General features: G+C 40.3%; 2 protein-coding genes across 7 annotated transcripts in view; both read right to left on the reverse strand.

Annotated features, from left to right (window-relative positions):
• Positions 1-395: 395 nt before the first annotated feature.
• il12a (interleukin 12a) lies at positions 396-3,505 on the reverse strand. Its single transcript, XM_074640606.1, has 7 exons — positions 3,347-3,505; positions 3,077-3,234; positions 2,115-2,210; positions 1,494-1,526; positions 1,115-1,255; positions 939-980; positions 396-784 (listed from the first exon to the last, which is right to left on the reverse strand). The coding sequence occupies exons 1-7, from the start codon at positions 3,363-3,365 to the stop codon at positions 644-646; spliced, it is 630 nt and encodes a 209-aa protein (XP_074496707.1). The 5' UTR covers positions 3,366-3,505; the 3' UTR covers positions 396-643.
• A 5,410-nt stretch (positions 3,506-8,915) lies between these two features.
• The window catches only part of schip1 (schwannomin interacting protein 1), a 262,826-nt gene continuing 245,723 nt past the window's right edge, over positions 8,916-26,018 (reverse strand). For all 6 annotated transcript variants that reach the window (XM_074642227.1, XM_074642229.1, XM_074642228.1 and 3 more), the window contains 6 exons: positions 22,478-22,596; positions 20,168-20,285; positions 18,642-18,839; positions 11,608-11,731; positions 10,932-11,025; positions 8,916-9,842 (listed from right to left, as the gene is read on the reverse strand). In XM_074642227.1, coding sequence (XP_074498328.1) covers positions 9,791-9,842; positions 10,932-11,025; positions 11,608-11,731; positions 18,642-18,839; positions 20,168-20,285; positions 22,478-22,596 — 705 coding nt within the window. In that variant the 3' untranslated portion in view covers positions 8,916-9,790. The remainder of the gene's footprint in view (positions 9,843-10,931; positions 11,026-11,607; positions 11,732-18,641; positions 18,840-20,167; positions 20,286-22,477; positions 22,597-26,018) is intronic.

The raw sequence follows: 26,018 nt of genomic DNA on the forward strand, positions 1-26,018 counted from the left end.
TCTCTCTGAAATGACCTGTGATTGGCCAAAGTCTCCCATCATGGGCTAAATTTCTTAAAGGCTGAAAACAGAGCCATGTGGAGGTTCAGAAGTCTAGTTTTCTCTCAGGACACTTGAATTACAATATGATGAATATATAAATTTTTGCCCAATGATGCCAAAAATATTCTGTCTACTGCAGGTTTAACCACCAACAGTCGAATCCGTCCTTTTTTGCACTGGTTTTCATCATGTCCGAGGCACTCCAAAGAATTGTGGAATAATTGTAACGAAAGCAAATGTTGACTGAATAAATAAACAAGAGAAAGTTTGGTTTTACTTAATTTAAAGTGTCATCAGTTCCCTTCTTTCATTTGCACCCAGTTTCATTCAAAAATCACTTCAGCACTTCATGATACCAAAAAATACTTTATTATAAATAACAATAAATAACACCACAGGCCATCAAATAAATAAATAAATGTAATAAATAGATTTCAAATAAATAGTATTGTGCAGCATGTGCAGTGTACAGAACTACTTGGTCGGTAGATGTAAATGATGGTAGTGAATGATCAGGAGAGCTTGATCAGTTGTGATGAATTAAAGGTGTAGAGATATTGTGGTATTGGTTGGTAATGGTGGTGATGAGATCGCAGGACGTTTATTGCCTGTGGTCTCCTGAGGAGATGTAGCCCATAGCTCGGTTGATGGTGATGGTTCGGACGTAGAAGCCCCTCATCATCTTCTGCATCTCCAGCCTGTTAGCGTAGGGGTTATCTCCCCACATCTGGGCAGTATTCTCCTAAAAGACAACACAAGAGAGAAAACAACATGAATACTCAACCTTGCCAAAAAACAAAAAGTTCAAGGACAGATCTTATATCAGTTTTCCTCTTAAAGGTTGAAAGATGAGGAGTAATTAGGGAACAAACAAAAAAGAAGGAATAGAAAAATACCTCTGAAGAGTCGTTCTCTCCTTTCGGCATCGAGGAGCAATTCTGTATAAACCAAGGAAGATTTCATCAGGCGACTTTCAAATGTTATTTCCCAGGAGATTCTCTCTCACTATTTCTGTCTTTAAATCACAACTCTGTTTTTACCCCTCCCACACACACATGCATGATGAACACACCTTCAGGAACTGTATTATTTCCAGAGTTGGACTCAGAAGTTTATTTTCCTCCTCAGGAAGTCTGAGTGGGGACTCGAGGTAGGACTGAATAGCAGCACCAAAGTGGGCAATGTCCTTCATGATGTTCCTCAGACATTCACTCTGTCAAGACAAACAAGAAAAAAAATCACCCATCTGTCTACTTTATAAAATAAAAATTAGAAGAATAAGTGATTGAATGGGTGTATAATGTAAAATATATTGATTCTGATGTGTAGTAAATAACAAATGTAAAGCTTTATTTAAGTAAAATAGATACCAGACTTGTAATTTATGATTTGGTTTAGAATGTCTTATAATTCTAAAAAGCATTTAATAAAAATAGTTTCTAAAGCATTACCTCATTGAAAGTTGAATTTCTTTCCATGCAATTCTGTGGGATAAAAAAAATATATATAATAAATATGAGCAATTTGTTTGACTGGTCAAATCCGGTCCTCATAAGTGTCTTTGGACCATACACTTATTTTTTAAAAATGTATTTAACCTTTATTTAACCAGGTAGTACTCATTGAGATTAATAATCTCTTTAGCAAGAGAGACCTGGCCAAGACAGCAGCATTTAAACATACATTAAAGTTTCAGACGCCATAACATAAAACAAATACAAAATAAATACATATAATATCCAAACAACAAAACACATTAAAATCAACGTTAAAGAGAAAATATTCAGAAACACAGACAGCTCCCGATTGACTCTGCTTCATTATATGACTTCATTATACAACGTGGACTAAAATAAAAGTTCAAGCTGAGCTGAAATTATGAGACTTGAGGCTGTTTCCATCAATATCCCCAAAAACTATTTGATCCTCTTTTGAAAAATTTGCACAAAATAAATCATTGGGGATACACAAAATGTGAAGATAATTAAAGTAGAGTGTTTTTAAAAAAAAACTTTTAGTAATGATCTTGATCATTCTGAATTCATATCACAGATAAATCAACATAGTATCACCTGAGTCAGAGTGGGTGCGCAGGCCAGTGGGGTCTCAGCACTCCTCACCTCTCTGATAGCCATTTGATCAGAGTTGATGCCATACCACAAAACATCCTGTAATACAAAACATACACTGTAAACAATTGCTGTTAATTTACAGCAGGATTTCAACAGTATTAACCTGTTATTGCTAAAAACAGTGCTTTACTGTTAATACAAAAGAAAACATGTTAAGTTACGCTCATAGGTCGTTTTTTAACTGAACTATAATGCATTCTTAAAAAACATCACTTTACTGCTGATCAGCTGTCTAAAGTATCATCAGTAACAGTTTCATGCAGTATTTGTTTTAATTCTGGGACCTGATCTGCTCATGTGAGGCTTGTGCATTGTACATGATTGTAAAATCAGTGAATTAGCTTTACTGTTCTTCATTCACATGTTGTTATAGTTTGCATTCTGTGCTTGTAGCAGCTATAGACAGACATTTTGGGAAAAGTGTCAACAAGTCTATTATAGCCTTTTTCCTAACAAGTGCCTTTAATTGTATTTAGTGTGACTATTCCTATGTCTGTAACCTGCTAAGTCTATTCATCTAGGCAAACAATAATGCTTATTAAAATGAATGTAAAAAAAACAACTAAATAGTGCATTATCAGTTAGATAATGTAAAAGAAAGGTGGAAAAACAGCTATATGATTTATCTTTAAACAGTAAATTAACTGTAAAATACTGTGAAATTAATAAAAAAAAACTGTATTTTTCATTAACAGTACAAAGCTGTAAATTTCAGCGACAGTATAATAATGTTAATTTTACATTAACATAAAGGCAACCCTGCTGCCAGTTTCTTTACTGTTATTTTACTGGGAAATTCTTAACAGTGTGTTCATTATTAATGAAACCACAGAAGTGTGTGTGACAGAGTAAAAGAAAGAAAAAATACAACACAACCATGATGGCAGTGAATTTGTACTCACGCTGCTGAGAAGCTCTGGGATATTCAGCAGGAGTTCCTTGAAGCGCAGAGAGCAGTTTCCTCCGCACTCCTCTGCTGCTCTCGGAGTAGGCACTGGGACTCCTGTGGATGTGCGCCAGCTCAAGGTCACCAACAGCAGCAGCACACAGCTGGAGAAGTCTGAGAAGAATAACAATAAGCATCAACACTCTCATGGTTTTACACAAGAGCTGCATGACAAAACACAGCAGAGAAGTATGGGAGAACCTGATACTGGGCTCGTTTGACTTACAGGAATTAAAGTATGCCATCTCTCTCTGTGATCAGATCTGATAGATATCTCTGGTCTGGTCTGGTAAATCAGTTAAACTGAGTTGCTGCCTTCTTATCTCATTGTTTTTATATGCATCTTTGTGGTAGGGGGGATTCCCTCAGCTGGTCTGCAAGGAGCGCCAGCAAAAAGAAAACTAAAACGTCATATGTTATTTCCTTGTCGTCGATTCTCCAGCTCACATGTACACGATTGAATAAAAAAAAAAGGGAAGTCGCATTGTTTGTCTCCTTTTTTTTTTGAGTGAAAGCAACTACGGGAAAAAAGTAGACTCAAAGTGTGATGTAACTGTATAGATTTAGATACTAGACAATTTGCATACTGATTTGACTTCTTATTCCTTAGAATATGAAGCAATAGATGAGTGGCGCCTCTATTATAACTCCACATGGGTGCATCTAACTATTTAAATCTGCTTTTGCATTTATAATAATAATAATAATAATAATAAAATATTTATATAGCACTTCTCAAAACAGATGTTACAAAGTGCTTCACAAGACAATAAAAGCAGATAAATAAAGTAAAAGATATGGTAACTGTTAAAACAGAACATCAGACAGTAAAAGCAAATAGAGTAAAACAAATATGGTAACTGCTAAAACAGAATATTATTTGTCCAAATTAAAAAAGTTGACTGCTAAAAAGAGTGCAGATTTGCAGGAATATTTATTATATAGCCTATATGATGATAAACATCTGGTCCTGTCAGCAGCAGCAGCAGCAACATGTGGGAATAAGGTTGCATGATTATTGTAGCCAGAATGATAATCACGATTAGTTTGATCAATATACAGATTATTTATCAGGATTATTATTATTGATTTCAGGGACAAAATATGTTATTTTTCCACATTTTAAATAAACAGAGTTCACTGCTACATTCCAGTTAATACTGTACATCTAATAAATCTCCCAGAACCAAAATAAAATTATACCAAAACCTTTTTACCAAAAATTAAACTTTCATGTTGTGCTACATTCCTGCTATAATCACCAAATCTTTGAATCAAAATAAGACTTAAAATTAAGTCCTTTTTTCACATTTTAGATTTAAATATTGCAGGTCATCATGTTAATTTAATAATCCAAAATCGTGATTAATATTCGATTAACTGGCATTCACATCGCCCTATACCACAATGTATGGCATCTATACTGTATACCTGTATACCTGCAAAATACACCAGAATAAAAACAATATAGGCTCCATGAATGACAGAGATTATCAGCAATGTGTGCAATTTCATTTTCACATTTCAACACACACATTGCTGCAATCCAGAGAGAGTTTCTCACGCAATACTCAGAGTGACATCACAGTGAAGCAGTGGAAAGTTTTTGCTGTTTTTGTGGCTGTGTTGGCAAAACCTGCGAAGTCATAAGTCTAAGTTAGTCTAATTATAATGATGGTCATTTATTGATAATGAAGCGACACTGTGCTGGGCTGTGTCGGTAAACTAAAGGGCAGGTAAACCCAGAGAGCGTCATTTTTGCTGTTTCATTCACAAAATGATTGTTGTTTTGGTGCACCTCCGGTTGTACATCCTGTCTGACTACCTCTATGTCCCGTGTCTGTCTGACCAATACAACCCACGCACTCTGGTCCAGTCAATGTCAGTGGGTTCGTTTGGTTTTTTCCGTCTGCCCAGCTCAGGTGGGCGGTGGCCTTATGACTGCTCTGTTCCAGGATACCAAGATCAGGCAGAAGAGAAAACGAGGAAACCCAACACTTCCTAGGAAAGGCAGCTTTATTTGTAGAGCACATTTCAACCACAGGGCAATTCAAAGTGCTTTACATAAACATTCAAGATCAATTATCATACTTGATACATCATTAGTCATCTGAATAAGTCAGAATACTGCATCTCGTTATTTATGATTTCTTTATTTGTGTATTAATTTTTTTTTTTTTCTATATCCTTCTTTAATTCAATTTGTAGTTAACTAGCCTGTATTCCTTCTGAGCATGGTTCTTTTTCAGTTTGTATGTGGCTGGGATATAGGGAGGGAATTTGGAGCCATGTTTGTGTGAGTTTGTGTTTTGTATGTTTTGTATATTTGGTTAACTAAAAAATTGGAAAATCAAATATTCTAAAAAAAACAGTGAAATCTAAAAATCATAAAGAAGATATGTCATATTTAAGGCAAGGCAGCTTTATTTGTAGAGCACATTTCAGCAACAGGGCAATTCAAAGTGCTTTACACAAACATTCAAGAACATTGCGACCAAGTGCAAAAGAACATTAAGACATAATGAAAACAGTTATAAAAACATAAAAACATTAAAGATTAGAAAATAAAAACAAGCTACAAATAAAAGCTATAGGATAGAAGCTAAAATAGAGTATAACACATAAGAGTAAAAGCCCTAGTGCAGTATATACGTAAGATCATTATCTGGTTTAATAAAAGGCAGCAGCAAACAGGAAAGTTTTAAGCTTTGTTTTAAAGGTCCCATATTATGCTAATTTTCAGGTTCATACTTGTATTTTGTGTTTCTACTAGAACATGTTTACATGCTGTAATGTTTAAAAAAAAAAATATTTTCCTCATACTGTCCGCCTGAATATGCCTGTATTTAACCTCTGTCTGAAACGCTCCGTTTTAGCGCATTTTGACGGAATTTCAACAGAATTACGTGCTAGGCAACAGTTTGGGTCCATGTGTACTTCCTGTCAGCTGATGACATTCCCATACACTGCAACCAGGAATAAACTGGTACACATTTAGAATGTTTACATATAAAATTATGTCAAGGGTCTAAATATTGTATATTTGTGACATCACAAATAGGCAGAAATCCTGACAGCTTATTTCAAATGCAGAGTTTCTGAATACAGGCTATGTGTATTTCCCTGTGGATTGAGTGTTTCGATACTTTCACAGTATTTATACAGAACTTAAGCCTGCTTTATAATAAAGAAACATGAAAATCTCACTTTTTTATTATATGGTACCTTTGAAAGAACTCAGAGTTGGAGTTGGTCCTGCAGGTCTCTGGGAGCTTGTTCCAAATATTTGGTGCATAAAAACGGAACGCTGCTTCTGCATGTTTAGTTCTGACTCTGGGGACACTAAGCAGACCTGATCCAGATGACCTGAGAGGTCTGGATGGTTCATAACATTGCAGAAGATCTGAAATGTATTTTGGCCCTAAACCATTTAGTGCTTCGTAAACCAGCAGGAGTATTTTGAAATCAATTCTCTGAGAGACAGGGAGCCAGTGTAGAGACCTCAGAACTGGCATAGAGAAAAGAGTAACTCGGTGCTCCAGTGCTGTAAATGTGTGTGTTACAGTGCTACAATTTTGAGATACTTATACTTTACCTGAGTACTGTCTATTTAGTAATAGGCTACTTTATTCTTCTACTCCACATTTCAGAGGGAGACATTCCTTCTTGTTACTCATCATTTACTTCACAGCCTTTGCTGATTAAGATTTTCCATGCAAAAGATATGATCAGCTAATAAAATATGATATCATGCAATATTATAGATTAAATAAACTACCCAATATGGGCTACAAAGTACCTAAACTGGCTCCATCTCAAGCTACAGTAATAAATGCTGCTTAATGCATCACTGATAATAAATAAAACAACTAGGCTATATAATAATACAGCACTCTGAAAGGACCTGCATAATGAGCACTTATTTTTTATTAGGGCTGTCAGTTGATTAAAATATTTAATCGTAATTAATTGCAAATTAATTGCAAATTTTTTTATTTGTTCAAAATGTACCATAAAGGAATATCTGTCAAGTATTTAATAATCTTATCAACATGGGAGTAGGCAAATATGCTTGCTTTATGCAAAAGTTTGTATATATTTATTATTGGAAATCAATTAACACAAAACAATGACACATATTGTCCAGAAACCCTCACAGGTATTTAGCACAAGAAATATGCTGAAATTATGACATAGAAACTCAAACTCAACAGGCAACAACAGCTGTCAGTGTGTCAGTGTGCTGACTTGACTATGACTTGCCCCAAACTGCATGTTATTATCATAAAGTGGGCATGTCTGTAAAGGGGAGACTCGTGGGTACCCATAGAACCCATTTTCATTCACATATCTTGAGGTCAGAGGTCAAGGGACCCCTTTGAAAATGGCCATGCCAGTTTTTCCTTGCCCAAATTTAGCGCAAGTTTGGAGCGTTACTGAGCCTCCTAAGGAATCCATTGGTACCAAATGGACTATGTTTTCTATTTTCATATGATGCTACTATCTTCACTCCAGCCCGCTACAACCTCTGAAAGATCGATTGCGTTAATACGTTAAAGAAATTAGTGACGATAAAATGATTTTAACTTTGACAGCCCTACTTTTTTATAATTATATTCTGCGTATAATAGCCTACTTCTGACCTTTTACTTAGTGTAATAAAGACTTTGAATACAGGTCTTTTACTTGAAACATAGCTTTTTACATTGTGAAATTATTACTTAAGTGAAGGATCTGAAGACTTCTTACACCACTGCTACTTATCCATGTAAACTTTGCATAAATAATATTTTAAATTGATTTCGAGCGACAATCTTTGCATTTATATCTTATATTGGCTAATTTCTCATCAAGTTCATTATTAAATCTATATGGAGCCTATCTATATCTATAACTGCTATAACACATGTATAATATAATAAGTCACTTTATGCTTGTTTGTTGTAATAATGAGGTTGAGAATTAACTTTCAATATCAACTTTTTTAATTATTTATTTATTAATTTGCTGAGGAAGATCGAGTGATATGATTGAAAGCTCCTTGTGGGGAGATTGTTTTGCCAACTTCTTTTTCCAAGGTCAAGAATGAACTTTTAATCAATTTTTTTCAGTATCTGAGAATTGCACAAGGTGATACATAAAGCATGACTTCATCCTCTCTTTACACCCTCCAGTCCCAGTTTTCAGGACCTGTGATCGACTTGTGTTTAACACACTTAAGAGAGTGCACTCTCTGAAACTGAAGTGGTCAGTGAGTGGTTGACAGGAGTTTCCTGGCCTTTGGCTTGCTTCACCTTAGGACCATCAACGAGTGAAACTTGCTCTTTGAATGCAGTATATGACGAGTCAGAGGACCCACTGGGAGAGAGGGGGGGGACTTTCTCAGAGACACATTTATCATATTCTACATGAAAAAAATAACATTGTATTCATTACTAAACCGTCCAAGCCATCATTTCTGTTGAACAACTGACCATTCATCAGTATAAGTCCACAAGTTGTCATTTTTCATGTGAAAGATCAAATCCTAATTCTGACTTTAAAGGGGTTGTCCAAATTAATATGGAGTCCCTTTAAGAGCAGTCAAAAAACGACTCAGATGAGAGAGTGAGAGACAAACAATGCCAAGATGAGGCAAAACCGAAACATAGGGAGTTGAGTCATGCTATGTGTAATGTGGTGGCGCTTTATTCTCGCTGCAGTTGCGACCACTGAAAGAGGAAGGCTGCATTTTTTATGCAAATTCGTGCAGCTGACTTGCAGCAACATGCAACATACTGCACAACAAACCAACATATATGAAACAAAGTTTATTCTTTATTTTACATATCTGTACATAAACATTTCTTCCCTCAAATAAAGTTTCTGATTACAGTAGGATGAAAACGATATTAACACACTTATTCATTTAAAATGACTCGTGTCAGAAAATCAACATTCACAAAATGTTGAAGAGCAATTAGAGTGAACGTATTACCAAAAGCTACGACTCCACTACAAGGCAGGCATGTTTCCTTTACACTCTTTTAGCACCTTCAAATAAACATTTCTCAGTTGAAAACTACCATTTGTGCAGAATAAAAACAGGTCGACTTTGAAATACTTTAAAATTACTGTCCAACTTAAAATGGTCTGAAGAAGTTAGTTTCCATCTGTTTTTTTTTTTATACAATGTTGTTTCTTTTTTTCTCATGACTGACTTTCTACTAATTTTTTCACTATTATTTAATTTTTTTTCCCACAATTTTTGCATTTGAACAGTTATAATTTAGTGGCGAATGTAGAAAGTTAAAAAGAAACAATAGCAAAGCAAGGCCGATCACTGCACAGGAAGCTGGGGACAGAATCCATGACAACACACAATCAGATTCCTCTTCTCCCAGGAAGCAGGAAGTGCTCCTCCGTCCTTAGCGCTGGGAGAAAACCACAGAAGCAAATGAAAGAGGGTGGCCTTCTTCTGTGCTGCTGCTACCACTGGAGCCAGTGGGTTGGACAGGAAGGTATAGACGTGGGGAGACGGGGAAGCAGCGAGGAGCAAAATACTTGGGACAAGCGGGCAGGATTTGGATCGACACGGGGCAGAGGTGGAATGGCCAGAGGGGGAAAAGTCTGGTTTGGAGCGGGAGCTTAGCTTGGCAGGGGGGAGCGGGGTGGAGCAGGGACGGGCATCTTATTTGGATAGGGTCCTCTCGGCCAAATGTTTCTGCTGGCTCTCAGCATGCCTGCAAAAAAAGAAAAGGAACATACAGTCAGTTAAAGGATGTCTGGTGATATTTTATATGTTTCTAATTGTCAACAAAACCTGAGAAAAGACCAAAACCAACAATGAATTGATCCTATTCACAAATACTGTCCGTTGTCCAAAAAACTATTCAACATTAAAGGGACTATTTGTAACTTTCAGAATTGCTTGTTAACAGCGACACCTGTGGCCATTAAGTCAACAAAAGTCAGCGTCGGGCTTGCGCTTGCTCGCTCTAAATATACCTGAACGAGCATCGCTCAAAACAGTGAGGCGACACACGTCAGCTAAAACCACAATATCACTCTATATTTCAGCTGCTTGGCAGTAATGTTAGCTGACCAGGCGAAGGTCTCTCCATGAATCACTGCTGATCCTAGTGTTGGCTTTTCCTTCTTTAGCGCATGCTGAGGCAGCGGGGCTCTGCAGCGAGTAACGTTATCGCCTCCCGATCGCAGCTGGAGGGAAAAAGAGGAGACACCGGCACCCGGTCGGACACGATAACGCTTCTCGCTGCGGAGCCCCGTCACTTCACAAGACACGGAAAAACTCTGTTGGTCTGGAGGAGCTGCAGCATTTATTTCTGCACAAACGTCCACAAGTCGCCGTAGTTGTTGTTGCTCGAGCGCTCGTCGACGTAGTTATGCTGCTAAGTAGCACTGGGAACTGGCTAATGGCAATTCCTTTAGATGGAATGAAACAGGGTAAAACAAAAACATATGAGTGACTGACACTTCACCGCGTCATTTGAGCGCTCAGCTTTATTTGTAATCACGCAGCGTCACGCAGCGACAAGTGTCGGTTGCCAGTTTGTAGCTTCATGTCACCGGCTTCCATTGAAAATGACTTGTGTTGCTCGTAGAGTGAACACAGCTTGAGAGCAACAGACCGGATAGGAGAGACAGAAAATACTGAGAGATGGACTGACTGATTGTTGGTTTTGTTTTTTTCACAAGACTTCTTGACAATAACAAAAGTATAGACTATTTCTTTCCAATCTTCTTCTTTAAATAAACAGAGTTTTTCTTCCTCGTGCAGTTAATAAGTTCCTCATGAAGTGCTTCATCACCTGGTGAGGTCCTCTATGTCAACCAGCATGGCATCTTGCTCCATGTGTAGTTCATCCCGAATCAGCAGCAACTGTACAAGCTCCTCATTCAGACCTGAAGTGGTAGATAATATAATAAAAAACATCGTATCAGACGTATCAATATTGCAAAGCAGGTGGACATTAAATCTACATGATATACAGTAAAGTATCTTCCACTAGGGTTCATAAAACGACCTCACAAAGCCATCGAAAACATTATGAGCATTGATAGTCAGACCACACATCAGTGGTTGTGGTTGACCTTACATTACATCATATGTTTCAGCTATTGTTCCTTCAACTTGTAAAAGCAAATGTAAAAGAGGTTTTAAAGGGGAAAGTCTGTTTTGTAAGTAAAAGTAGCTGATTGATGATTTTTGATGGGGAGTTTTGGAGCTGTTTTACTTTAGATGAGGGATTATATTATTCATCCCTGAGTAGCAGGATCAATGATGTGTACAGTGTGCTGACAGTAAATGCTCAGGGGAAACTGTTAACTGGTACAGTTCTTTGAACTGACTAACAGGGGTCAGTATGTATTTGCATGTTTTTCCCCATTTGCTCACTTGCTCATTTCTGCAATTGAAAGTATAGGTCAGTGTCAGTGGATGTGTGTGTATGTACTGAACTGTATGTGTGTGTGTGGTCAACTCACTCTCAATCTGGGAGTGCAGGTCATTTACTATAACCTGGAGTTGCCCCAGCGTCATATCTCTCAAGTCGGTGGGCTTCAGGCTTCTTTTCATTAGACACTCGCTGATGTGAGGCATGTGTGGAAGCTGCCGAAAAAAACACAGACACGGTTAAAAAGACACGTGAGACATTTTGCTTTCACTATCTGGAGTTTGAAACAAGGTTCAGCTACAAAAACCCCATTCTTTTCGTGCTGTATGACTAGTTTTTCAGATATTTATGCAATTCCCTTTAAGGACATTCGTGTCAAACAATTTCATTCCTGCGACAAAAAGATACAACGCATTATTAAATTCATGGACCTATTATCGTCTGAAATTCATAGACATATCATTAAATAAAAAAGTTCTGAAACAATTGGTCAGCTGTATTAACTAAACAATCTGTTGACAGAAAATAAGTTGAACAACAATTTTGATAATCAATCAATCTTTTAAATCATTTATCAAGCAAAACATTCACTGGTGCCAGATTCTCAAATGTGAGGTTCGTCTGACTTTCTCTCTCAACGAACTGGCAATTGTAATTTTTCATTATTTTCTGACATTTTATACGAAACAATTAATCTGTTCACTGAAAAAGAATAATCAGCAGGTTATTCGGTAATGAGTACAATTGCTATTTATTGGTAGGGATGCACTGATACCGATACTGGATCGGTCTCGTGGCTTCTCCTGATAACGCCACAGATTAAACAAAAGGGAATGTCAGTATTTCTTCAAGGAGTTCACCACCCTGCGTAGGGAGACTGTAAAGTTGGGGGATTCCACGAAGAAACTGCTGTATGGTCACAAACAGGTTGACGGTGTTTTATACAAATAAACCGCAATAATGAACTCAGTGACTTTGTGATGTTTTCACTCTCCAGCAGGGGGCCAGCAGGGGCCAGCAGTGACGCTGCTCTTCCTGAGAGTTTTCATTTGACTTCATATCTCCCTTTATATTTACACTATGATTTCTCCTTTCACTGGTACTTTGAAAATTTCCATGTCTTCCCACTCATGTGAAATACAGTATTGAAACACTAGTTACGTAATCACAGACAAAGGTAGAGTGACAATAGAGGGTGAGAAATTAATTTTTTTCCCCTAAGAGTGAAAATGAAAAGAATTCCGTTTAACTCAGCTCCCTGGAAGTTTCAGAGTTGCATTAGTGCCAATGATTGTATTGACTAATAGATGAGCATGAGCTGGCTTTGTGTATGTGTTAATGAGTCTGACTGCCACCAGCAGTTGCTTCAGTCAACTTCAGGGTGTAGCCACAACATGCAATAAAACCACAACGCATCGCGTGTGTGCTTTCTCAGGCACGAATGTTGCAGATAATTTGCTTTATGTTTACCAGACTCTCCCTCTGTCAACACTCCTATCCAACCGGTCCACATTCTTTCTCTTTCCCTCCAACACCCATTTTCTCTTTCCCTCCCACTCCATATCTCCAGTCTTGACAAACAGTAGGTGAGAAAATGTGTGCTCACTCTCTTTGCATGTGCCACACTCTAAAGTGTTTGCATGCGTGGGCGTCTGGCTGGCTCTTCTCGCTAGTTTCTCACCCCTCTTTCACTTTCACATTGGCTCTGATGCAACTGTACTTGAGGCAACAGTGTGTGTCAGTTTCAGTTTCGAGTGACAGGACACTCACACAAGGCGGTGATAGAAGGGTGACAGAGAGAAATGTGACGTCAAAGACAAAGTCTGAGGTCTGAGGTCTGAAGTGTGAGTTTCTGTGATCATACGTCTGATTACAATGTTAATTGACTTGGTGTTCAATACCAGCTAAAAAAAACTCCAGCAATGACTCAATATCAGATTGAGGAATTACAGTACACGTCTCTCTGAAAGAAGTTGAGAGAAAGAATTGAGGTTTTACAGTAGAATCTAAATCTCTCCCCTGTTTTCTCTGGATGACTTTCTTGCTTTCTCTCTGTGATTCTGTGTGTTCAGGATTAGGAAAACACACACACACACACACACACACACACACACACACGCACGCGGGCAGACAGTTGGATGCAGGCTTACTGCGCTGGCCGAATTCCCATTCTTTGCCCTTGATGAGCGGGTAGGACAATGAAGTTTAGTTGGAACTGAATTAAACCAACTGGCAGCAGCAGTATAACAGCAGAGCGGTTGTTGTTGGACCTTTTTTGTCTGACGTAGCCCTCCATCTCTTTATCAGAAGAGCTTAAATACCTCTTTATTGACACATCATCATGTTCCAAATGTGTTCATTTGAACTGATTTTAATGTGGTTGTTAAGAAATACTATATATTAGGTGGAGTGTCATTTGATCATTTTTTCATACAATTCAATTATCAATGTTTACCAAGCTGGACCTTTCAACCATTTATCCATCACTTAAAGGACCAGTGTTTAACAATTAGGGCGATCTATTGGCAGAAATTGAATATAATATTAATGAGTATGTTTTCTTTAGTGTATATTCATCTGAAAATATGAATCTTTGTGTTTTCGTTACCTTAGAATGAGCCGTTTATATCTACATATGGAGCGAGTCCCCCTAACGGAGTCTGCCATGTTGCTACAGTAACCCAGACTGGACAAAACAAACTCCTGCCACGGGAGAGGCTTCAGTTGGTTGCAATCTCCTCACCTCACCGCAAGATACCGCCAGATCCTACATACTGGCCCTTTAAAGCTAATTATATCAACTATTTATGCATTATTTTCAGCAAAGTATTCCAACTGTTTATCTATTACTTTTAGCTAATTCATTCAACAATTCATCCATTGCTTTTAACTAATTATGTCTACTGTATCTATTTCTTATAGATCAGTGATTTTCAAGCTTTTTGAGTTGTCGACACCCCAGAATAATCACGTCTCCGCCCGGCATGGACAGCTCCGCCCGGCATGTACAGCTCCGCCCGGCATAAACAGCTCCGCCCGGCATGAACAGCTCCGCCCGGCATAAACAGCTCCGCCCGGCATAAACAGCTCCGCCCGGCATGGACAGCTCCTCCCGGCATGTACAGCTCCGCCCGGCATAAACAGCTCCGCCCGGCATGAACAGCTCCGCCCGGCATGTACAGCTCCGCCCGGCATAAACAGCTCCGCCCGGCATGAACTGCTCCGCCCGGCATAAACAGCTCCGCCCGGCATGAACTGCTCCGCCCGGCATGAACAGCTCCGCCCGGCATGAACTGCTCCGCCCGGCATGAACAGCTACGCCCGGCATGAACTGCTCCGCCCGGCATGAACTGCTCCGCCCGGCATGAACAGCTCCGCCCGGCATGAACTGCTCCGCCCGGCATGAACTGCTCCGCCCGGCATGAACAGCTCCGCCCGGCATGAACAGCTCCGCCCGGCATGAACAGCTCCGCCCGGCATGTACAGCTCCGCCCGGCATGAACAGCTCCGCCCGGCATGAACTGCTCCGCCCGGCATGAACTGCTCCGCCCGGCATGAACAGCTCCGCCCGGCATGAACAGCTCCGCCCGGCATGAACTGCTCCGCCCGGCATGAACAGCTCCGCCCGGCATGAACTGCTCCGCCCGGCATGAACAGCTCCGCCCGGCATGAACTGCTCCGCCCGGCATGAACTGCTCCGCCCGGCATGAACAGCTCCGCCCGGCATGAACAGCTCCGCCCGGCATGAACAGCTCCGCCCGGCATGTACAGCTCCGCCCGGCATAAACAGCTCCGCCCGGCATGAACTGCTCCGCCCGGCATGAACAGCTCCGCCCGGCATGAACTGCTCCGCCCGGCATGAACAGCTCCGCCCGGCATGAACTGCTCCGCCCGGCATGAACTGCTCCGCCCGGCATGAACAGCTCCGCCCGGCATGAACAGCTCCGGCCGGCATGAACAGCTCCGCCCGGCATGAACAGCTCCGCCCGGCATAAACAGCTGTTTCTACACGCCTCCCCCTGCTGATTTTGAGTGATTATAGTGATTGTTCTGATTAATAAATATAGGTGATATAAATAATGCTTTGTTTGTGATGACAGTTTTGTTTCATTTTAACAGCTAGCACCTATATAGACATTGTCCAATGTGCTCCAGGCTCTGTGGATTTTTGATGTGTTCCGTGACTTTTTCTCTTCCCCTGACCTGCCGGAAATCCCCCGTCAGTTTGCGTGTGACTCTCACAAATACACTCAATAAAATCTATTCTGAGGGAAAGTATATGACTGGTACAGGTGATGTAATGTAAAAAAAAAACATTCCCCAGTCTAAAATATGTTATTCTATTTTTTTTCTACACAACCACCTGGTGACCCCCAGTAATTATCTTGCGACCCATGTCCTCCCCGTGATCGCATGGGGAGAGGGGTATTCGGCATCTCTGATGATTCGCTGTGGCGACCCCTAACGGGATCAGCCGATATACGAGCAAACACTACTTTTAGCTACTAATTTTAATGTTTAAATCTTAATTTTTAGCTAACAATTTCATCTATTTATCTATTACATTTATCTGTTTCAACTGTTTATCCATTAATTTTAGATAACTATTCCCATTACTTTTAGCTAATCATTTCACATGTTTACCCTCTCTTAGCTGACTATTTCAATCAATTGATAATTTCCATTTATTCACATTAGTTAAGCTACTTTCCGATGCTTCCACGCACCCCAGGCCACTGCAGAAGTACCCCCTGGTTAGGAATCATTTAGATCTACATGTAACATCTACAGTTTAATAGATCTCTGGTGTTGTGGACATGGCAGGCGGCTGTAGCCTTAATACATCTTAATATTCACTGTGTGTTCCGTCTGGATGTGACAGTGATGTCTTCTGACTGCTGAGCACTGCTACATCCCTAAACACTGAAGTCAATGCTTTCCGGCGTATGAATTATAGATGGACCCGGCCGAGCTGCCCCTCTCTGCTCTGAATAAGTAAAGCGGCTCTGCCTGCAAGTCCGGGTGGAAATATAGTGGGTATAAGTCTGTGAGTGTGTTGGTGTGTGTGTGCTCCTGAAAAGGCAGTGAGGCAGATATTAACGGATGAAATAATGATGAGCAGGGTCGTCATCACCTTCCTTCCTCTAAATGACGGCAGAGGGAACAAAGCAGGGGTGGGGTGGGGGGGCTTCCTGTGTCATCATCATAACATATAATACTCATATGCTACTGAATCACAACCCACCCATTTATTCTCACCAACTTTGACTAATGGACCAAATGATGGATCTTTGTCAACAGAAACATGGAATGTTACATGACACATGATTACCATAATTTGTCTGACATTTTGTTCCAAAACCAAAAAAAGAAAATGATGTGTATGTATTGTTATACATCATATCTGGCGGCTCTCTGCTCCAATTAGCTATCTTACACAGCTGAAAATATGACTTTTTAATGATATGTCTTCTTCCTAAATCATCCGCTTGAGTCAGTCAGACAGAATCAGTTTTAATTCAACAAAAGGAGGAATACTTGCTGTTTTAAGCTTCTGGTTTTGCTTTAAAACCATCACCAGGAGCAGGTAGAGGTGTTAGGACACAACAGTCCATTAATATAAAGTGTGCCAACTCGACTCGGCTGATGATGTCACAGGCCTACACAATAATTTATGTCCGCTATACAAAATAATTGATCAGAGTAAAGAGGCTTTTGCCATCAGTAGATATACTGTAAGATGATGATGGTTTTAAACCTGGAATAACAGATTTTTTTTGGCCACTTTCCAAAGAGGAAACCAGAGGAAACAAGCTGTAAACACTAACATATTATCACCTTTCTGATTAATATGGTGAACTTGTGAGAAAGCAGCTGCCGATTTACACACCCAGCAGATATGGAGCAACATTAGCATTCATTTGGAGTCGTGTGTCTGGCCACTAGGCGAGTCCAATATTGACTCTCCTCTCCACCAACTCTGGGAAAAATATCCAGCTCTTTAGCTGCAGGTAGTGGACAGCAGTATTTCTTTTAAAGCGTTTCTGCTGAAAATAGCTGCTGGTCTGCGATAAACTACACTGATGAGGGCGATGAGAATGAACCAAAACAGTAAAGTAGAGAGCCGGAAAACCTAAACAATGAGCTGAAAGATGCTATAGAGCTCTGTGGAGCTGAGGGGAACGGCAGAGTCTGTGAGTTCATCACTACAAGAAACCCCTTTCACATACAAGAAGTCATGTGATCCATTGTTAATATGAAAATACTGATTATAGCTGCTTTAAAGGTGCAGTGTGTAGGATCTGGCGGTATCTAGCGGTGAGGTGAGGAGATTTAAACCAACTGAAACCTCTCCCGTGTGCCAAGCGTGTTGGAGAGCTACGGTGGCCGACGCAAAAACGCGTTGTACGTGTTATAAGAGTACCCTACGGTATTAAGAGCAGAGCCAGTGCGTAGAGTGTGTGTGTGTGTACGTGGGAAGTGAGTGGTGAAGCAAGAGAGAGAGAGCGGCGGCGACGGGAGCAAGCAACGTTATCGAATCTGGCCCATAGCAGGAAAAGTTAAAAGTGTATGGTTTGTCGCTGTCGTTCTGGGCTACTGTAGAAACATGGCGTTGCAACATGGTGGACTGTTTGAAGACTTCCTATGTAGATATGAAGGGCTCATTCTAAGGTAATGAAAACACAACGATTCTTATTATCAGGTGATTATACACTAAAGAAAAACACATTTCTTAATATTATATTCCATTTCTGCCAATAGATCCCCCTAATTGTTACACACTGGTCCTTTAAAGTAAAACCAAAAGCTTGAAACAGCAAATACACCTTTGTCTTTTTTAGGAGTAACTCTACTCTTACATGTCCTATAAATCAGCGGATCTCTTGGTTCAAGTGCATTGATTTTGTATTTGCATGCTAACCATATCTGTATAAAACTATATAACTCTTGACCCAGTCCATTACATTGACATGAATTTTTGTAATGTATAAAAATATAGGAGTCATACAGAAATTTAGACATGTGTTCGCTTTTTTCTTTTTTTTTTTTTTTTAAAGTTGTCCTCCTTATTGATGTAAAACTTCACAGTCAAAGGCAGCATTACTGTATGATTCTGGTACTGACCAGATCGGCCACGGGTGACTTCTTGCGATTCTGTTTCTCCACCTCCACCTGCATCTTGGCCATGGGTTTAGCCATAGCCAGGGCCAGCTTTGCCTCCGCCTGCAGCTTCTTCTGTCGACTCACGAAGTCCATGTCCTCCAGAGACTCGGAGTCGTCCTCCGTGGTGTCCCTGTCCGAGTAGGACGAACTCTGCTTGGACTGCGGTGAGGAAGAGGGAGAAAAGACAAGTATGGCCAGGTGGATTAAAATATGCAGGTGACAATGAACAGAATAAGAAGTGAGGGGGAAAGATAAGAAAGAGCAGGTCAGAGGATTAATGTTTATGTATTCTTGGCATTACGGTATGTAGATTTTACACACTGACAGGAACGTCACTTTACATCAAACGGGATGTGAGGAGAGCGCGGATGAACATGTAAAGAGATGATAATTCTCTCTTTCGCCCTCTCTTTCTGTTAAATGTGTCTCAGGCTGACGGGAGGTTAATGTGGCCATTCATCCGTGGCCATGGTGAGCGTATTCCAATTCACCTCTCATTTGCTGCCCGTGAATTGGTTAACAGGCCAGAAAACGTGAGCAAAGACATTCATAGAGCAACTAAACCGCCAGCTATCTGTCTGACTCATAATGTATGTCTCCCCCCTTTCACTGCTTTCATTCTTGTTCTGTCTCAATCTCGCTTTCACACAATCAAATCTTTAACACCGTCAACCCTGTACTGTATATCATAATCCACATTTCATAGTGATTTCAAGCTTCAAGTCATTTTCTTTCATTACTGAATTCTGTAGAAATTAGGGCTGTCAAAGTTAACGCAAATTCGTTTTAATGCTAATTTTAAAGCTAGAGTGAAGATACCGTTATCGTATGAAACTAGAAAACATAAGGAATCCATTGGCGCCATGTCATACTAGCTTGTTCAGAAGGAGGTTAAATAACGCTCCAAACTTGCGCTAAATTTTGGCGAGAAAAAAACTGTCATGGCTATTTTCAAAGGGGTCCCTTGACCTCTGACCTCAAGATAGGTGAATGAAAATGGGTTCTTTGGGTACCCACGAGTCTCCCCTTTACAGACATGCCCACTTTATGATAATCACATGCATTTTTGGGCAAGTCATAGTCAAGTCAGCACACTGACACACTGACAGCTGTTGTTGCCTGTTGGGCTGCAGTTTGCCATGTTATGATTTGAGCATATTTCTATGCTAAAGGCAGTACCTGTGAGGGTTTCTGGACAATATTTGTCATTGTTTTGTGTCCTTAATTGATTTTCAATAATAAATATATACATACATTTGCATAAAGCAAGCATATTTGCCCACTCCCATTTAAATAAGAGTATCAAATACTTGACAAATCTCCTTTTAAGGTACATTTTGAGCAAATCAAAAATGTGTGATTAATTTGTGATTAATCATGGACAATCAAGCGATTAATCGCGACTAAATATTCTAATCGATTTAGTGGAAATACTATTATAACTCTGCATGGGATTCAAAAGTGCACACGTGGACATCAGTGCGTACCATGGGGGACAGAGGTGTGTCCAGACTGGTCTCTGTCTTGCTGTCGTCTGCATCGCTGTCCTTGTCGCTGCCGCTGTCATTGACAAAACAGATCTGTAGGTTCATCCCACTCTGAAGCCTGCAGGGAGAGACAGAGATAGACATGTTAATATTTGCATAAATGCAGATAAGAGTCAAATCAGTTCAATGGTGGCTCGAACTGCAGTAATTGACTCGGACCAGGGCCAAAACAGACCGCAATGTCAACAGCACTGCTGCTAATACAAATGATGAGGTCAACAAAGTGCTTTGCCTCAATAAAGGATTTAGAGTGCTCTGCACACCAAACTATGTGCACTACCCCATGTGTTAAAGAGAGGAAAAGTGTATATATATATATATATATATATATATATAAAAAAAGAAAAAATGTAAAGAAGATCCTAACAGACGCTCGCTGCCTTCATCACCAGAGCACAGCGCTGGCTGTGGATAGAATTAAGGAAGGCTTGTGTTTTTAATCATCTCCCCTCTTGTCTTCAATATGGATCGATCCAGGAAGCCTCCGGTAGGTCTGATGCAATCTGCCTGGGACCGGTGGGGGTGTTTTTGTGCCACGGAGCAGCAGAATATCACTAGGTGTAGCTCCAGCCCACTGTGGATCAATAATTTGCTTATTCAATGCAGTAATTACAAACAGATGATTGATTACACAGCACAGATCCAATCAGTCCTGATTAAAATAGGACCTGAGCGGTCGATTGTTTTTTTCGGGAGAGGCAGCATCAAAAACCTCCCTGTAACTCAAATTGAAGAGATTGTGAGAGCTCTTACAAACTTTTCATACTAGTAGCTAATATAATGTGATGCCTCTACAGTGTAGACTGACATACTGTATCTGCCAATATGAGCTTACTGCATATATATTAGCATTATTATTGGCGAATATGTCAGCTGATAAGTAAAAAGAAACTGCAGTACAGTAAATCCCAAAGATACGTTTGAGGTAATTTATAAAGAGTGTCACCATTACATCGTTTGTAATGAGAGAGCACTGACACGTTTATCTTTTAATTATAAATTGTTTCACTCAGCACATATCTTGGTCACAAATCTTTAAAATTGAAGGGGTTTAATTATACACACATCATGTAGGTGCAAGGCTATTTTAAAAATACATTTTATGGCTTGGGGATGGTGTGAAGGCATTACTTTTTACACAATTCTTTAAAAAATAAATTGAAGGGATCCTTATAAAAACATTTAAAGGTCTTATTGGTAGCATTTTTATGTGGACGAATATTTAAAAAAACAAAAAAAACATCCACAAAGCCTTTAGAGATGCTGAATAAAAGTATGGCTTTTCCTGAAAACAATTGTGAATTAATCATTTAAAAATGTTGGCGGGTCCAAAATGAATGTTTTGTTTGTCTCTGTGGAAGATACCCGACGTCTGGTTCCCACTTCTAACAAGGCTTGTGAGTCAAAAGTAAAACAATGCTGGTATCACATGGTATCTCTGAGTCGTCAGTTAGTGTGGAAAAAAACGTAGAAATGGCTGAGATTGATGGTGAGCGATTGAAGTAAATGCGATGGAACAGGGGGATGGAGAGTGTGACAACTAGTGGCTCAATGTTATCAATTTTATCAATAGCACCATTAATGTAAAAAAAAAAGAAAAAAAGAATATAGGCCGATGTATTGTTATATGATTTTAAAATTCTCAAATATCGATAGTGGTATCAACCTAAAAGAAATCCAGTATCAGTCATGCGCTAACACAGTGTGTCTATGGGTTGCCACAATAAAAAAGCAATTCCCATATTACTGTAATCTTACTATTTCCATTTCATCATCATTGAGGCATTAAGCATCACAATCAGTCATTGATCCGCTGCAGCAATATTGAGAAATCCACGTGATTCAAATCACAGGAATACAAAGAGCACTGGAGTGTTTGCATGTAGTTCCAGTAAGGTACAGTGTAGGAGGTGGTAGTAGCGTCTGTGTGTGTGTGTGGGGCTTTTGGGAAGTGAGAGCCACAAGGGCTGACTGTGTGTGGCTCATTCATGCTGCACCAAATCCTCTCTGTTTCCTGTCATTCTCTTCCTCCCTGTTTGTCCTTTCTTTACTGGTACCCACAGTCAATCTAGACTTTCAGATTCATACCCTTCTGTTTATTTTAAACTCTTGTCTACCGCTGATCTCTGACATTAAACTACTGCTCTCACCTTTGGGTAGGATCCTCTTTCAGTGAATAATGAGACCACAAAAATAGTACCAGTCACATGTGTATTGTTTAAGAGAGACGTAATATGTCAGAGGTCTTACCGTGAGGACAGGCTGGGTTTGCCACTCTTGCTGCAGCTGGTGTAGATGCCCGGCCCATCGTCAAAGAAACTGCCCAGGGCCAACTTCTGCCTGATAGACTCCCTCTCATTCTTTTGGGCCTGCAACAAGAGGATCAACAAGATACGGTTACCTTTTTTTCATAGATCTTTTTGATGATTTATGTTGTGGTTTCACAATGAGGTCAGAGGTCAGAGGTCAGGGTGGTAGGGATTAGGTGTCTTCTTCAAAGACTAATCAGCAGGGTGGATGCTTGTTGTCATGGCACCTCAACCCCAGCAGGTATATATAGTTTTCTGGCACGCTACATCACCCTAACCCCCAAACCCCCACCTACATGACTGGCTGTGTGCACAAATAGAAGTCACCCCAAGCACTCTCTGACAGTCCAAATCACGTGTGCAAGTATATTAATAGCAGCAGTCTCCTCTTAATTTGCAGTAAGAGCTTCGGTGTCATCCTAACAAGCTCTGATACAAAGTGTGGAGTCAGCTGAAGTACTGAGAAAAAAATGTGTGAAATATCTAAGTAGGGATCATTACAAGATGACATTACCAGAAGTCACCAGCAGGGGGTGCTGTTGTCTCAGAGAACAACTAGTGAGCAGCACTCCCAATACCCCCGCACACACACACACACACAAAGTAGGTTTTCTCATACAGGACTCACACAGTATCGAGTTTACGTACTGTATGGTAAACTCCACCAGAGGAAGAGCAGTAATAGCCGTTTCACACATGAATAAATCTGTAAGAATCCCACGGATACACGATTCCAGAGTCGCTCTCGCTTGGCCTCCTCCCAATCCTGAATTCCCAGCTCAGCTTTGGCAGCACTTCACACACACCAGTCTCCGTAGGATGTCTCGTCTGTGCTGATAGCAGGTAAACACCGAGGTGCAAACAGCTAATGAGCGACTAAGACTGTTTCTAATCAAATGGGAAGAGTTAAAGTCTCTGTAGCACTTTTCACACATGCTACTGCTGCAAACAAGCATTAGAGACCAGATTTAGGACGTTTGTTTTTTTTAGGAAAACTTTTCTGCAAAAGGTGAGACACACAGTTAGTCTAAACACCACAGTGCTCCTGTCCTTCTCTCAAAAATGAAATCAATAGGCCTGAAAGACAGGAAGAATGGAACGTTTTAGAAAAAATAAAAGTTTTACATGATGTGAGCTATGGGAAAGTTCTGATGTCTAAAACACTGGCTCCCAACCTTTTTGGATTGTGAATCTTTATAACAAAGCAATGCTTATAGATCCCACGTTCACGTTATATGTGATGCATTAGGGGTGTAAATCACAAGTTCCATCACGATACGATGTTACATTGATTCTTTGAACAACGATATGATATTTGCTGATATCACAAATCTGTCAATTCACGATACAATACGATGATATTAGATACTGTGATCGATATTAGACGACATCATATGCCTATTTAACACAGTTACATTCATATAAACTCACAAAAAGCAACTAAATTGCCAATTTTATTACTGGGCTCTGTAGGAATGAGGTGCGCTTGGATGGACATGCCATAGGAATTTCAAAATAAAGGTGCATCTTAAAGATGATATGTATCAATGTTTTCACATTTTGCATTCATGATGTTGGATTGTTGATCACTGAATCGATATATCGATCCAGATCGATGTATCATTACACCCCTAGGATGCATAGAGTTGGGAAAAACTCAGTGTTCATGTCATCGGACAACTTTAGACAAATGTAGGATTGCAGAGTCGGTTGTGTGGAGGTTAAAAATAGTGTGCATTGACAACACAACACTATTAATCTATTAAATGTGGGTTTCATTAACCTTCAACGATAAATTCTGGGTGATGTGAGGCATCCATGTTGAATTGGTTATTGGGAACTTCTGTATTAATAAGCGCCGAGCCAGAAAAAACATAATTCTATGTATCAAATGTCTTTTGTAGATTGTTAACCATCTTACGATCTCTAACAAAAAAATGTAGATTTGAAGATTTAAGAAGCTCTTGAGGGGTGTCTGATGGCCAACTGGTTAAGACGTATACCATGTAACAACAACATCTGTGGCCAGGGACCTCCTTTCTCTCTATAATAAAGGCAAAATGACAAAAAAAGAGAGTAGAATCGAGGTGAGAAGTTGGCAGGCAATCTTTCCTCTTTAGATCTGTCTCTTTCCGGGCGCCTGGGTTAGATGTACCATGTATCAAGGCTTGGTCCTGACCGCGGCGGCCCGGATTCGAATCCGGCCTGTGGCCCTTTCCACATCCACTCTCTCTCTCCCCCCTTTCCAAGACTCTATCCACTGTCCTCTCAATAAAAAAATGGAAAATGCCCCCAAAAAAATAACTTTAAAAAAAAAAAAAAAAAAGAAAAAAGATCTGTCTCTTTCCCATTATCACCCCTCTCCACTTACTCCCCCACACATCTTCCAGCTTTCTCATCTATCTCGTTCCTCACATTCCCGTGCTTTCTTTACCCACCTGATTCAGCCTCACCAGTCGTTTGTCTTTCTCTCTCTTCCCCTCATTATCCCCAATTCCACTCATCTCCTTCCATCTCCACTTCTCTCCATCAGCCTCGAGCCTCTCTTCTATCTCTCTCTCTCTCTCTCTCTCTCGGCTGTTCGTTTTGTTCTTCCCTCTCCAAATTGCTTATCACAGCTTCACCTCTCTCCCACTCCTTTTCTCAACTCCTTCGCTCCCTCCTTTTCGTCTCTACTCTGTCTGTCTCTCCTGACAATTGTGTGCAGGCGTTGGTGAGAGTGCCTCCACCAAGGACAAATTAACATAATCCCACTCCACACAAGAGCCCGCAAGACGCACTTGGCACTGCCAGCGCACACACTGGCACGTAGTGGACCTGGCACTGCTCCTTTGTGTGTGTGTGTGTGTGTGTGTTTGAAAGATAGCCTGGGGAGTCAAGATGAACACACTTGAGAGTTTCGATTCATTGCTTCAAATGGCGCAACAGCAGCCTGTGTGGTACAGTGCAGGGCAAGCGCACATTAATGTGCATGTACTCATACAACACAGCTGTCAGTCATGTTACTCCACAAAACAGCTGCTCCAAGCAGACCAGAAGCAGCGGGTCCACTGAGCATTGTTAGCCGTTTGCTCCCCTCATGAGGTGAGGGCTGGGGGAAAACAAAACTGTTGTGTTGAGGTCCAGGTGGAACGCATTCAGGACGGCTCAACAGCACCACCATAAACTTTACAGCTCAGCTTCAAAAGAGTTTTCAAGACCACACACACACTCTCTGCTAGGGGGTTGTGTCGATGTAAAGGCATAAAGTGGTTTAACTTGTCCAACTCTCTCCAAATAAAAAAAAGTTGATTCCCACACTGGAAGAATCTCTGGTATCTTAACTTAGAGATGAGTTTATTTGGGGTCGTGTCTAGAAGGTAACACTCAAATTGGAACACTCTCGTAAGATGGTTTAGGTTAGGATAAGTTGTCGGGCAGCGAGTCTCCTGAGTTTTTGCAAGTTTTTGCAATTTGAGAGTTGCCTGCTAGACACGACTTTA

The sequence above is a fragment of the Sebastes fasciatus genome, chromosome 7, assembly GCF_043250625.1.
Source record: "Sebastes fasciatus isolate fSebFas1 chromosome 7, fSebFas1.pri, whole genome shotgun sequence".
Classification (NCBI taxonomy): Eukaryota; Metazoa; Chordata; class Actinopteri; order Perciformes; family Sebastidae; genus Sebastes; species Sebastes fasciatus.

What these genes read in the sequence shown, in the direction of transcription:
- il12a (XM_074640606.1), bottom strand. An exon ending in GAAATTCAACTTTCAATGAG is followed by an intron (nt 1,256 to 1,493) that starts GTAATGCTTTAG and finishes TTGTCTTGACAG; the next exon opens with AGTGAATGTCTGAGGAACAT. An exon ending in AAATAATACAGTTCCTGAAG is followed by an intron (nt 981 to 1,114) that starts GTGTGTTCATCA and finishes TGGTTTATACAG; the next exon opens with AATTGCTCCTCGATGCCGAA.